We start from the raw sequence: 14,525 nt of genomic DNA, 5'->3' as shown, positions 1-14,525 counted from the left end.
GAAGATGAACAGTGTTCTGGAGATGGATGGTGGTGATGGTAGAACAATCGTATGAATGTACTTAGTGCCATTGAACTGTGCACTTACAAATGGTTAAAATCATAAATATTATGCTTTATTATTTTACTGCAATTTAAAAAACAAACTTAGAAATTATTAACCCTAAAATAAAAGGTTGATCAATTAAAATCACATAGTTATGGTTCATCAAAAGCCACCATAAAACAATCAACAAAGTAAAAAGGCAACTCACAGAATTGGAGAAAATATTTGCAAACTATCTATCTGACAAGGGCTTAATAACCAGAATATATAAGGAGCCTGAACAACTCTATAGAAAAATATATACTAACCCAATTTTTAAATGGGCAAAAGATCTGAAGAGATAGTTCTTAAAAGATGACATACAAATGGCAAACAGGTACATGAAAATGTGCTCAACATTACTGATCATCAGAGAAATGCAAATAAAAACTACAATGAGATATCATCTCACCCCTGTTAAAATGGCTTTTACCCAAAAGACAGGCAGTAACAAATGCTGATGAGGATATAGAGAAAACAAAACCCTCATACACTGTTGGTGGGAATGTAAATCAGTACAGCCACTTGGAGAGCAGCTTGGAGATTCCTCAAAACACTAAAGACAGAGCTATCATATGATCCCGCAATCCCACTGCTAGATAAATACCCAAAAGAAAGGAAATCAGTATATTGAAGATAAACCTACACTCCCATATTTATTGCAACACTATTCCTAATAGCCAAGATTTGGAAGCAACTTAACTGTCCCCCAACAGACAATGGATAAAGAAAATGTGGTACATGTAGACAATGGAGTACTATTCAGCCATTAAAAAATAAGATTCAGCTGGGCACAGTGACTCACACCTGTAAGTCTAGGCTTTCTGAGGCTGAGGCAGGCGATTGCTTGAGCCCAGGAGTTGGAGACCAGCCTGGGCAACATAGCAAGATCCCATCTCTACAAAAACATGCAAAAAATTACCCAGGCATGGTGGTGTATGCCTGTAGTCCCAGCTACCCAGGAGGTTGAGGCAGAAGGATCACCTGAGCCCAAGAGGTCAAGGCTGCAGTGAGTCAGGATTGCGCTACTGCACTCCAGCCTGGGAGACAGAGTGAGACCCTGTCTCAATGAGAGAAAGATCTTGTCATTTGCAAGAACATGTATGGAACTGAAGTCATTACATTAAGTGAAATAAGTCAGGAACATAAAGACAAACTTGCATGCTCTCCCTTATTCATGAGAGCTAAAAATTAAAACAACTGAACTCATGGAGATAGAGTAGAATGACAGTTACTAGAGTCTGGGAAGGAGAGTGGGGGTGGGGATGTGGGAATGGTTAATGGGTACAAAAATAGTTGGATAGAATAAACAAACTCTGGTATTTGATGGCCCAGCAGGGTTACTATAGTCAATAATAACTTAATTGTACATTTTAAAATAACGAAAAGAGTATCATTGGATTGTTTGTAACACAAAGGATAAATGCTTGAGGTGATGATACCTCATTTACCCTGATGTGATTATTAGACATTGTATCTCTATATAAAAATATCCCATATATCTTATATATATACCTACTATGTACCCACCAAAAATAAAAGTTGAAAACAAATTTTTAATTATCTTTAAAAAGCCTCCACAAAAGTGAAAACAAAAAACCAAAGGAAGATATTTGAAAAACCCATAACCAACAAAGGACTAGGATCAAAAAAATTAACTCCTACATATCAATTTTTTAAAAGGCAAACAAATCAAGAGAAAAATGAACAAAATATACAAACAGACATTTTATAGAATAGAAAACATTAAAGGCCCAAAGATGTACAAAATGTGCTTAACCTTATTAGTGGTTAGGAAAATGAAATTAAGACCATGAGTCACCACTTTATACTTTCCAGTTTGGCAAAAATTCAAAGTCTAATAAGATTATGTATTTTCAATGATGTATGTAACTCAAAGGGGACTCTTAAGTACCACTGATTGGAGTGTAAATTGATATAATCATTTTGGAAGAGAATGTGACATTATTTTTTAAAGTTAAACACTTCTATGCCCTACCACCCTGTTCTACTTTTAGGTATGAAACCCTTATACTTTTAGAAACGCTTGTAAACATACCCCATGTACAAGAATTTTCATAGCAGAATTGTCAAAGCAAAAAAACATAAAGCAATTTAAATGTCAGCAGAAGAATGAATAATTTTAGTAGAATCATATGATATATTTTACAACAATGAAGACAACAGCTATATGCTATACCACATCTACTCTTAGGAATATATTAAATGAAACAGTATGTTTCAAAAAGCTACATATGATATAGTATTTCTACAAAGTTCTAAAGCAATATATTATTTAGAAATACATGTAAATATGCTATAACTATTTTTTAATGAAAGGGAATGTTAAACACAAAATTGGGAATAGTGGTTATCTCTGAATATGGGGAGACAGAGAATGGGATGGAAAGAACACACACAGGTAGATGTTACAGTGTTGGTAATATTATTGTCAATAAGTTGGGTTGGTGGGTTCATTCTGTTGTCATTCTCCACTGCTTATATGTATGTTCCACATATCAAGAATTGCTAAAGTAGTTTAAAAGATAATTATCTTTACATTATACATCTTATACTCTATACCTCAATTTTAAGTGGATTAAAAACCCAAATGCAAAGGGCACTACTAATTAGGAAACTACTGAAAATTATCTTTTTAAATTGACAAAAATTGTATATATTATCATGTGCAACATGCTGTTTTGAAATACATATACATTATGTAATAGCTAGATTGAGCTAATTAACTTATGCATTGCCTCACATACTTTCTTTTTCTTGTTGTGAGAACACTTAAAATTTACTCTTAGCAATTTTCAATAATATAACACATTGTTATTAACTATAGTAATCATAGTATACAATAGATCTCTTGAAATTGTTCTTTGAATCTCAGTGAAATTTTTTATTGTGACCAACATCTCCCCAAACGGTACCCCAGCCAACAACCACAGACCCTGGTAACCATCATTCTATTCTGTTTCTATGAGTTTAACTTTTTATACTCTGCATATAAGTGAGGTCATGTGGTATTTTCCTTCTGTGCCTCTTATTTCACTTAACATATTGTCCTCCAAGTTTATCCGTGTTGTTGCACATAATAGGGTTTCCTTCTTTTTTAAGGCTGAATAGTATTTCGTTGTGTACATATACCACATTTTCTCTATCCACTCATCTGTTTATGGACACTTAGGTTGATTCTGTGTCTTGGCAATTGTGAATAATACTGCAGTGAACATAGCAGTGCAGATATCTCCTCTACATACTGATTACTAATTTCATTTCCTTTGGATATATGCCCAGTAGTGGAATCGTTGGACCAAAAAATATCTTTATGATCTCAAAACAGGAAAGGATTTCTTAAGCAAGACACACATACATACACATAGTGCACAAACCACAAATAAGTAGATTGATAAAAATTACTATATTAAGATTTAAAACATCTGTATCCAAACCAGACAAAGTAGAAAAAAAAAAAAAAAGAAAGAAAGAAAGATAGCCGGGCATGGTGGCATGGTGTGGCTCACGCCTGTAATTCTAGCACTCTGGGAGGCCAAGGCAGGCAGATCACCTGAGGTCAGGAGTTCGAGACCAGCCTGGCCACCAAGGAGAAACCCCGTCTCTACTAAAAAATACAAAAATTAGCCGGGCGTGGTGGCATGCACCTGTAATCCTAGCTACTCGGAGGCTGAGGCCGGAGAATTTCTTGAGCCCAGGAGACAGAGGTTGCAGTGAGCCAAGATTGCACCACCGCGAGAGAGGTGAGACTCCAGCCTGGGCAATAGAGTGAGACTCTGTCTCAAAAAAAAAAAAAAAAAAAAAAAAAAAGAGACAAGACAAGTTACAAACTAGAAGAGATTTGCAGTGCGTTACACGGACAAAAAGAACATATTAAGAACTCCCTAAAATCAATTTAAAAACAAAAAGTAGAAATCAAAAATGGGCAAAGGATGGGACAGGCAAGTTACAGAAAAGAAAATAAATAACTGGCAAACAAATGTATGTAAAGATGTTTAACTTCATCAGCAATCAAAAAATGTGTATAAAAACCACAATAAAATATAATTTAACATCTCACAGGCTGGCAAAAATATTAAAGTCTGATAATATCAAGTGTTGCTGACAATACGGAGCCTGAGTAACTCTCACACACTGCCAGGGGAGGATAAATTTGTTCAACCACTTTAGGTGCAGCTTGGCAATACCCAGGAGAGCTGAAAATGTACATATCCCTCTGTAAACCACAGATCCAGTACTAGGCTTCACCTTCTCACACATGTGCACAGGGAGATGTGTACAAAAAGGTTTACTGTAATAGTGTCTGTAAAAATGAAAACTAAGAAATATCTTAAATATCCATCAATAGAAGGCTAAATAAAATCTTTAATATTCATACAATGGAATATTGTAGTAGTAAAGTGAATAAACTATCTGTAGTTTATGGATAACTCAAAAATTGGTTCAATAAAGTGAACCACAAAATGATATAAATATCATCACAATTAAAAATATGCAAGTTAGGTCTCCATATTGTGTGTGCACACATCCATATGTGTGTGTGCATACCTAGTGGTGAACCCCGAGGAAGGAGCAGCAGAATCGCATTAGAAAGAGATGGGGTTTCAATTGTATCTCAGCGTTCTCTTTCTTAAGCTGGGTAGCCTTGCACTTGGGTTACTATTGTATTATTCTACATTTTAATCATACACAAAGAGAAGATGATTCTATGACAAAAGATTTCTCCCTTTAAAATACAAAAGCGAACTTTTCATGCCATCAGGAGAAACGGTGAGTAGTGAGAGGCCATGGTGTTCTTGTTTCCCTTCTCAGTGGTTCTGAGTCTGCAATGACTGTTTTCACTGTTGGAGACAGTCGCCTGGATAATTCCCTTTCTTACCAATAAACCTTACTAGCAAGGCCATGGGCTTCGATACTCACTATGTATGGTTTTTGTCATTTCTCTCTTTTCTCGGATGAGCTGTTTACGTCTCTCTCTCCATTCTTTGTTGAGTTTTTGCTGCTTGGAATTTTCCTCCTGGAGCTCACGGATTCGTTCTTGCAGCCGTCTCAAGGCGTGGTTAGAGAAGACCAAAGTACCAGAAAGATCGCTAGGTATTTCTCCAAATACCACATACTCTATCTACAAGCATAAAACAAATCAAAAGCAAATAGATAAAAACACAGATTCTGTATATGGCAACAAAAAGCATAAGAGGCGCACTTCCTTCTCTGCCCCTTGTTTAGCTCCTTGCCTTTGGGCTTCTCCATCTTCCTCACCGAGTAACACTGGCCAGGCAAACACAGAAAGATGCTGTCAGGTAGAAAGCCACATCACATCTCTGTGGGGATAGCAAATCCTCCTACACAGATCATGCCTATTATCTACTGCATAATGATGTGACAAACATTTCAGGGCTGGCATACTAGGCAAACCACTACATTGAGCTCATCCAGTTTGGGTCAGGTTACACAAAACACACATAAGGCTGATCTTGTTGTTGTTGTTGTTTTCCTAAAATACAGCTTTTTCTCTTAACCTGACAAAACACAATACAATGAGCCTTTTCTCTTAATGATATGTATTCCTGCAATTTAATATAAGTTGCAATTCAAATAGAAATGAACAAGAAAAGTAAAAAAGAGAAAATATTTTCCTTTTGTCTTGACCTCCCTCACCAATGAGTAGAGACTAAGCAAAGGTCATTTTAGCATGATTAGTCCATGTATAGATCAAGATGGTGTGACAAGTGATATGGGTATAAGAGCCAAGATTTCACCCTCTGAGCCATTCCATTCTTAAATCATAGGCTCCTCGCTTCTCTAGACTTGAAATGACTGATTTCCAAAATGCTAATGGGCAATAGGGAAATATGCATGTTTTGATGTTACTCTTTTATAGCAATCTGACAGTGGATAAGACAAGTGTAGGTATCATTCTACAGGTGGAATTCTCAACAAAGAACCACGATTCTTCCCATTAGTGAACCACGAATCTTTCTCTGAAAAGCTTCAGTGTGATGACGCTTCTCACACAGGATGGAGCAGCCTCCCCAGATGCATCACCTGGTGGAGCTTGAGTGGAATCACAACCAGCAGTTCATTCAGTCGCTGCTGCTTCTCTCGCTGATAAGCCTCCAGGGCCTCCTCCGCTGCATTCAGATTAGTTGCCACAATTTTCACCTGTGGAAAGCCCCATATCATGAAATGGTGACAAGACTCAATGAACATACACTTAAAGATGGTGAATGAAGACATCCTGGGAGGAAATAAAGTATGAGCAGAATCTGCTTCGTTGGACTGTGATTAAGTGCATGATCCCAGTTTGCAACTCAGGAATGCATATTATTTTCTTTCTGCCAAGTTATGATCCACGTCACCCTTTCAATCATTTCTACGACTCCAGAGTTATAAAATTTTGTGAATAACTGCCCAGAAAACATGTCCTCATCTCCCTTTTATTTTGTGCATGAAAAGCAGCCCATCACCATGGAATGTCTTTGACAGAATGGTGGGAGTCTTTTTGGTCATAATGACTTCAACAAATTTCATTGCTTTAAAGCAATGAAACTGCTAACTATAGTATTCTAAAGCACATTCTCCACGTCCTAGAAAACGTGAAAGTATTCCAAATCCTTTCCTATTCACGAGAGGAGAAATAATACATCAAAAATATTTCTGAACATGAATGAAGTTAAGTGATGTTGCTCTAGACAAGAGTACCTAAGAGGGAAAGTGAGCAGATTAAGGCAGAAATTGATCAATATTATACCAGACGTTTAGCTTGGTGGTCTCCAACATGGGATGCATGCACCCCAGATGATTAAAAAAAATCATCTATTGGGGTATAAATTGAAAATGTCAGAATTTCTATTTCTATTTATTTTTATCTCCTTCTATTTAATTTCTGTTTTTTTGTGGATGTTTCCTACTGTACAAAATATATAATAGTTCATAAATACAATTTATAAATACATATACATTTATTGTATGGGGAGGGGCTCCATTTTCATTTTTTTCACTTATAGAGTAAACTCATCAGAAAAGTCTGGAGACCAATGACTGAGATAAAGTAAGTCCAATTATCAAAAAAGCAATGTCCCCCACCACAATTTAGGGAGAAAAAAACCTGGCCTTAACATTTGAAATGTTTCTTTTCTGAGAAATCCTAATACTGTCATTACTATGAAAAGGCAATATTGTAGCTAGGAGGATGTGTAGCATTTTGAGAGGATAAATAAGTAGACAGATCGCCATACTTTTTTTGACAATGTATCATATTCCTTTTTGAGGTTATCAACAACTTTCTTTTCTTCAACTAAAGCCTCCTCAATGTCCAGCCTTTTCTCTCGAAGTTGAAGGGTGAGCTCAAAAAGAGCCACATCACAATCTGCCAAGAGAATTAAAATAAAAGCCAGCCTCATTTGTTATGGAGTGCGGTAGTACTAAAACTGTGAGCTTTGGAGATTCAGAATCAACAATGTTTATGGATCCGCTCTAGCCAGCTTTTAAGACACTTACGGCTTAATTGTTCCAGGTTGAAATTATTAGTAGTGTTAATAACCATAATAATAATAATAGTGTTGATGTTGTGAGCAGTACTCTGAAGCAGGCTTTGTGCTAAGCCCTCTATGTACATTATCTCACTCAAGGCTCATAGATCCTGCAAGGCAGAAACTATTGTTCCCATACATAGGTGAATACCTTAAGTCTCAGAGAGGTGACATAACTGGTACATAACAGAATGGGATTCAAGTGCATTATCTCTCTATTCTTTCCACAGTATCACACTAAGAGCCACCTTTGTCTACCAAGTCATAGAGAATGTAGAAATGGAATACTAAAATGGAATTCAGGAAGTTTAGACCTAGCCCTAGTGCTATCGCCACACTGACTCTGAGTCATTGCTCAAGGCATTTAATTATCCTGCTGAAAAGTAATGAGTCGGCATTAGAAGGTTTGTATGCTCTATTTCGCTTGTAAATATTATGATTTTTAAAGACTACTGTATTCAAAAGTAAAACAAGATCAAAACTTTATCTGAAATTAAACTTTTAAAATTTAATTAAAACTTCATTTGAAATGTCTAGAAAAACAAATTACAGATCCCAAAACGTCTTTTTTCTCTACTGAACCGTTCATCTATTGAAACTGTAGGAAACTGGTCTGGCTGCTCCAGATGGGTTTCACCAGTGAAAACAGTGAATGTAAATTGCCAAGCATTTCCAGGAGACTAGTCAAAGCGCCCTTACAAAACAGATTTGCAACACAAAGATTTGAATAGGTTTGTCAAAAAACGAGATTACTCTAAAATATATATGTAAATTACAGCCTGGCATTTCTCTATAAAATTAAACTTGCTACACAATTTATAATTCTGAATCAACTGTCAATAGTCTGCATATTATTTGTCACTCATAAATGGCTGCCTAAGAGAACAGATAATAAATCACCCAGAGAGCCCCCAAAAGTATTCATTAACGTTTTCCCTGACCATACTATTGGAAATAGCAACGATCCTCTCCACCCTCACTCCTGCACTCCCTTCATTTCTTTTCCCATAGCATGTACCATCCTCTGAGATTCCGTTTAATTGACTTATTATATTTATTGTCTTTCTCCACCAGACTATAAGCTCCATGAGGATGGAGGAGTTTGTTTTATACTTCGATGTATCCCTAGCATCAGATAAGTGCCTGGCACATAGTAGAAGTTGAATATTGTTGAATTAAGAAATAAATATCCCAGCTGGCTCATGCCTGTAATCCCAGTACTTTGGGAGACTTAGGCGGGTGGATCATGAGGTCAAGAGATCGAGATCATCCTGGCTAACATGGCGAAACCCCATCTCTACTAAAAAAAATACAAAAAATTAGGCGGGCGTGGTGGCGGGCATCTGTAGTCCCAACTACTCGGGAGGCTGAGGCAGGAGAATAGCTTGAACCTGGGAGGTGGAGGTTGCAGTGAGTCGAGATCGCACCACTGCACTCCAGCCTGGGCGACAGAGCTAAACTCTGTCTTAAATAAATAAATAAATAAATATTCTTATACTTTAAAAAGGGTATTCATTAGACTCTATTCATACATTTTTAACTATCCTTGTTTTTTCATTATCAGAGAACAGAGATACCAAAAAAGGGCCTTCTCAGTATTGCCAATCAATATTCACACTTCACAGAGAACACATGGTTTTATCTAACTTACTTGTTGGGCAAATAGAATCATCAAAAACCTCATCTTCGGATTCAGACTCATCCTCATCACTCTCCAAGCTAGATTCTTCTTCACTTGATTCCTCACTCTCCTCATCTTCATCTACAGAAAGAGGAGGGCATTGTTAACAAAGAAGCTTCTGTATTCAATTAAATACTAGATTTTTAAAGTAAACTATTTTTCAATGAGTTAGTCACTAGCAAAATAACTCAATATAAGAGTTTAAAATGGTTCAGGACACAAAGAACACAAACCCAAATGCCTGCAGAAGGTTGTGCGGTTGCAAGTCAGAGGACGCTGAGACCAAGCTGCCAAGCTGTAGATACACACAGTCAGTGAAATACACCCACAATTCCTAACTCATAAGATGCTCTAAAATCAGAAAAAAAATTTTTTTCCTTTTTTTCTTTTTTCTTTTTTTTCTTTTTTCTTTTGAGACAGGATCTGGCTTTGTTGCCCAGACTGTAGTGCAGTGATGTAATCTCAGCTCACTGCAACCTTCACCTCCTGGGCTCAAGCAATCTTCCCACCTCAGCCTTCTGAGTAGCTGAACTACAGGTACACACCATTATGCCCAGCTAATTTTTGTTTTTTGTTTGTTTTGTAGAGACAGGGTTTCGCCATGTTGCCCAGGCTGATTCTGAGCTCAAGGGATCTGTACAACCGGGCCTCACAAAGTGCTGGGGTTACAGGCTTGAGCCACTGGGCCTGGCCCTGAAAAGATTTTCATAAGTTATCTGACATGAAGTAATGATCTTTATAGTCTTTATTTAACTTGGTATGAATATTCATGTTTTGCCGCAGAAGCACTAAGATGTTTGATTTTGGGATTCTGTACCAGAACTTGCTAGTGGTATCATGTTGACAAAGACTTTCTCCTTTGACCCAACCTGAGCCAGGCTTCTCTGAGTCCTTTTTCTGACTAATTCCTGACCTTGAGCTGTGTCCTTAACCTATTTAGTCCAATTCTAGCAAGAATCCTGCAAGTTACTTTAGAAACAATTCCCCACCCTTGATATCTGATGAAATTCCTCATCACTCAACCCTTATCACCTGGCTTGCCCTCCACAAAAAGTCCTATTAAAACAGTCTAGTGAAGAATTACCCTACTTCTTAGTAATTTTCCGTCCACTGACCCCCACTCTGTTCCTTGGCTATAAATCTCCACTTGTCCTTGTTATATTCAGAGTTCAGCCCCATCTCTCTTCCCTGCTACAAAACCCCATTGTAGTAGCCCCCCTGAATAAAGTCTACCTTATTGTTTTTAATAAATGTCAGCAATGATTTCTTTATAATATCATATATAATATCTTCAGAAATATTTCTGAACACACAAAAAAAATCTGTCCCCAAGGGTTTTGATAAGGGGTTGTAGACCTTTCCACTCCAACCTGCCCCACTTTCTTTTAAAATACCTTGAGGCCATCTATGAACTACAGATCACCAATTTACAATTTATAAATACAGCTAAACATTATGTGCAAAACAAACATAAGAAGACTCTGAAAAAAATGGAGAGAAGAAAGTAGAGCAACTATGTGCCTTAGAACCTGAGGAACAACACTGTGGTGAGTTCCTTGGATATTCTTTTAGCCTCATCTATCTCAGACTTGGAGAAGAGTAAGTTGGCAGCCTAGAAACACCAACAGATCTACAGATACGGAAAGCCTTAACAAAAGCTTGCTGTCTCTAGCCAAAGGACCAGGAAACGGGCAGCCTAGAAGGAGAGAAAACTTTTAGACAGTAACTATTCTATTCCAACCAAACACCACAGAAAAACTCTGGTACAATCCCCAACTAAATCAGCAAAGGTTAAGTGGGGAGGCTAGACATCCACCCTCACAGGGCTGTAATTAGGTGTCCCAACACTCCCACTGGATGATGTTAGAGAAGGCCAAGTAGGGAGCCAGTACATTTATTCATGCTGGCTGGTAACCAGCCTCGCCCCCACCCTCACCACCAAGATGCCTGTGGAGGCCATGTGATAGCCTGGACTTCCACTCCCAAGGTCAGTAATAAGGTACCATCCTCTCTCCCCTCAGGGGTGGTTATCAGAAGAACATTAATAGAGAGTCAGGACTTTCATCATTATCAATAAGTACTCACCATCCCCACCATGTTGATCATAGAAACTACACGTGGAGCTGGAACTCACACCCATATATAGCAGTATCAAAGAGGTCCCCCATTCCTTGGGTGACAATGAAGTCTGAATGGGGAATATAGACTTCTACCTCCATCAATAGTAAGGAGACTCCCATCCCTTTCCTTGTCAGATTAGTGTTTGAGAAATTCGAGTAAAACAGAAAATTTAAATAAGATACAAAGTCTCATAATATGAAAGTTTTTAGGATTCAATTAAAAGTCACTTATATCTGATATGGTTTGGATCTGTGTTCCCACCAAATCTCATGTTGAACTGTAATCCCCAGTGTTGGAGGAGGGACCTGTTGGGAGGTGACTGGATCATCGGGGAGGAATCCCCTGAATGGTTTAGCACCATCCCCTCAGTGCTGTTCTCATGACAGTGAGTGAGAGTGAGTGAGTCATCATGAGAGCTGGCTGTTTAAAAAGTGTGGTGTGTAGTGCATCCTCCCTCACTCTCTTGGTCCTGTGCCTGCCACATAAGATGCCTGCTCCTATTTTGGCTTCTGCTGTGAGTTAAAGTTCCCTAAGGCCTCCCCAGAAGCAGGTGCTGCCATGCTTCCTTTATAGCCTGTGGAACCATAAGCTAATTAAACCTCTTTTCTTGTAACTTACCCAATATCAGGTATTTCTTTATAGCAATGCAAGAATGGGCTAATGCAATCTCCAACTGAGTGAAAATAGAAAACCAATAGCTGTCAACACTAAGATGACAGAGATATTAGAATTATCTGATAAAGTATTTAAAACAGCCATGATAAAAATGCTTCCATGAGCAAAATTTGAACATACTTAAAGGAAATGAAAAAATTCAAAGCCTCAGCAAATAAATAGAAATTATAAAGAACTAAGTGAAAATTTAAGAACTGAAAAATACAATAACCAAGTGATATGGTTTGGCTCTGTGTCCCCACTGAAATCTCATCTTGAATTATACTCCCATAATGCCCACATGTTGTGGGAGGGACCCTGTGGGAAATAATTTGAATCATGGGGGCGGTTTCCCCTATACTGTCCTCATAGTAGTGAATAAGTCTCATGAGATCTGATGGTTTTATCAGGGGTTTCCGCTTTTGCATCTTTCTCATTGTTTCTCGCCATCACCATATAAGAAGTGCCTTTCACCTCCTGCCATGATTCTGAGGCACCCCCAGCCATGTGAAACTGTAAGTCCAATTAAACCTCTTTTTCTTCTCAGTCTTGTGTATGTCTTTGTCAGCAGTGTGAAAATGGACTAATACAGTAAATTGGTAGCAGTAGAGTAGGGCACTATTGAAGATACCCAAAAATATGGAAGCGACTTTGGAACTGGGTAACAGGCAGAGGTTGCAACAGTTTGGAGGGCTCAGAAGAAGACAGGAAAATGTGGGAAAGTTTGGAACTTCCTAGAGACTTGTTGAATGACTTTGACCAAAAGCCTGAGAGTGATATGGACAATAAGGTCCAGGCTGAGGTGGTCTCAGATGGAGATGAGAAACTTGTTGGGAACTGAAGCAAAAGAGACTTTTGCTATGTGTTAGCAAAGAGACTGGGGACATTTTGCCCCTGCCCTAGAGATTTGTGGAACTTTGAACTTGACAGAGCTGATTTAAGGTGTCTGGCAGAAGAAATTTCTAAGCAACAAAACATTCAAGAAGTGACTTGGGTACCGTTAAAGGCATTCAGTTTTGTTCTTGGTTTTTTTTTTTTTTTTTTTTTGAGACCAAGTCTCGCTCTGTCGCCCACGCTGGAGTGCAGTGACACGATCTCGGCTCACTGCAAGCTCTGCCTCCCGGGTTCACACCATTCTCCTGCCTCAGCCTCCCAAGTAGCTGGAACTACAGGTGCCCACCACCACGACTGTCTAATTTTTTTTTTTTTTTTTGTATTTTTAGTAGAGATGGGGTTTTACCGTGTTAGCCAGGATGGTCTCAATCACCTGACCTCGTGATCTGCCCGCCTCAGACTCCCAAAGTGCTGGGATTACAGGCATGAGCCATCATGCCCAGCCTAAAGAAATTCAGTTTTAAAAGGGAAACAGAGCATAAAAGTTTGGAAAATTTGTAGCCTGACAATGTGATAGAAAAGAAAACTGCATTTTCTGAGGAGAAATTCAAGCTGGCTGCAGAAATTTGCTTAAGTAAATTAGGGAATGTTAATTCCCCATTGTCATGGGGAATGTTAATCCCCAAGACAATGGGGAATGTATCTCCAGGGCATGCCAGAGGCCTTCACACAGCCCCTCCCATCACAGGCCTGGAGGCCTAGAAGAAAATGGTTTCTGGGTAGGGTCCAAGGTCCACATGCTGTGTGCAGCCTAGGGACTTGGTGCCCTGAATTCCAGTCGCTCCAGCCATGGCTGAAAGGGAACAACATAGAGGTGGGCCACGGCTTCAGAGGGTGCAAGCCTCATGCCTTGGCAGTTTCCACATGGTGCTGAACCTGTGAGTGCACAGAAGTCAAGAATTCAGGTTTGGGAACCTCCACCTAGATTTCAGAGGATGTATGGAAATGCCTGGATACCCAGGCAGAAGTTTGCTGCAGGGGTGGGGCAGTCATGGAGAACCTCTGGGGCAGTGAGGAAGGGAAATGTGGGGTCAGAGCCCCCACACAGAGTCCCTAGTGGGGCACTGCTTAGTGGAACTGTGAGAAGAGGACCACTGTCCTCCAGACTCAGGTGCAGTTTCCTGGCAACCGTGGAGCAAATTGGACCCCCCAGTGCAGCTGGAACCTGACCCTGACCCTGAATCTCAAGATATCCCAGTACCTCCAGGGCCATGGTGCACAACTCCAGAGCATGGAGCCAAGATGTATGGCCAGCACTTGAGTTGGGGAGGAGCCCTCACTCTCAGAGTACTGAGAAGGGTGAGACGCATGGGTTCCTGGGCTGGGGTGAGAGTGGGGCTTTCTTCCCTTTGCAGGGCCAGTCCAGAAAGGATGTTGCATATCTCCCTGCTACAGTCTTTGTGCAAGGGGGCCCCATGGCCTGGAACACCCAAAAACAACAACAACAACAACAAAAACACACACAGGCACAGTGCCAGTGATTGGAGGGGGCTCCCCCAAGGCCCAGGAGTGGACCTGGTGAGTAGGCCATCTCTCCC

The 14,525-nt window shown here is 39.3% G+C and overlaps 1 protein-coding gene across 5 annotated transcripts in view; it reads right to left on the bottom strand.

The window, feature by feature from the left end:
- Nucleotides 1–14,525, bottom strand: part of CFAP44 (cilia and flagella associated protein 44) — a 148,926-nt gene that overhangs the window by 11,919 nt on the left and 122,482 nt on the right. For 4 of the 5 annotated variants that reach the window (XM_005548130.5, XM_005548134.5, XM_065539185.2 and 1 more), the window contains 4 exons: nt 9,289–9,399; nt 7,344–7,474; nt 6,151–6,267; nt 5,026–5,227 (listed from right to left, as the gene is read on the bottom strand). In XM_005548130.5, the coding sequence (XP_005548187.2) occupies nt 5,026–5,227; nt 6,151–6,267; nt 7,344–7,474; nt 9,289–9,399 (561 nt within the window). Of the gene's footprint in view, nt 1–5,025; nt 5,228–6,150; nt 6,268–7,343; nt 7,475–9,288; nt 9,400–14,525 lie in introns of those variants that run through there. The other variant, XR_006695992.2, reaches the window with a different exon arrangement.

Source organism: Macaca fascicularis, chromosome 2, assembly GCF_037993035.2.
Source record: "Macaca fascicularis isolate 582-1 chromosome 2, T2T-MFA8v1.1".
NCBI classification, from domain to species: Eukaryota; Metazoa; Chordata; class Mammalia; order Primates; family Cercopithecidae; genus Macaca; species Macaca fascicularis.
This window is presented reverse-complemented; position numbering and strand designations above follow the sequence as displayed.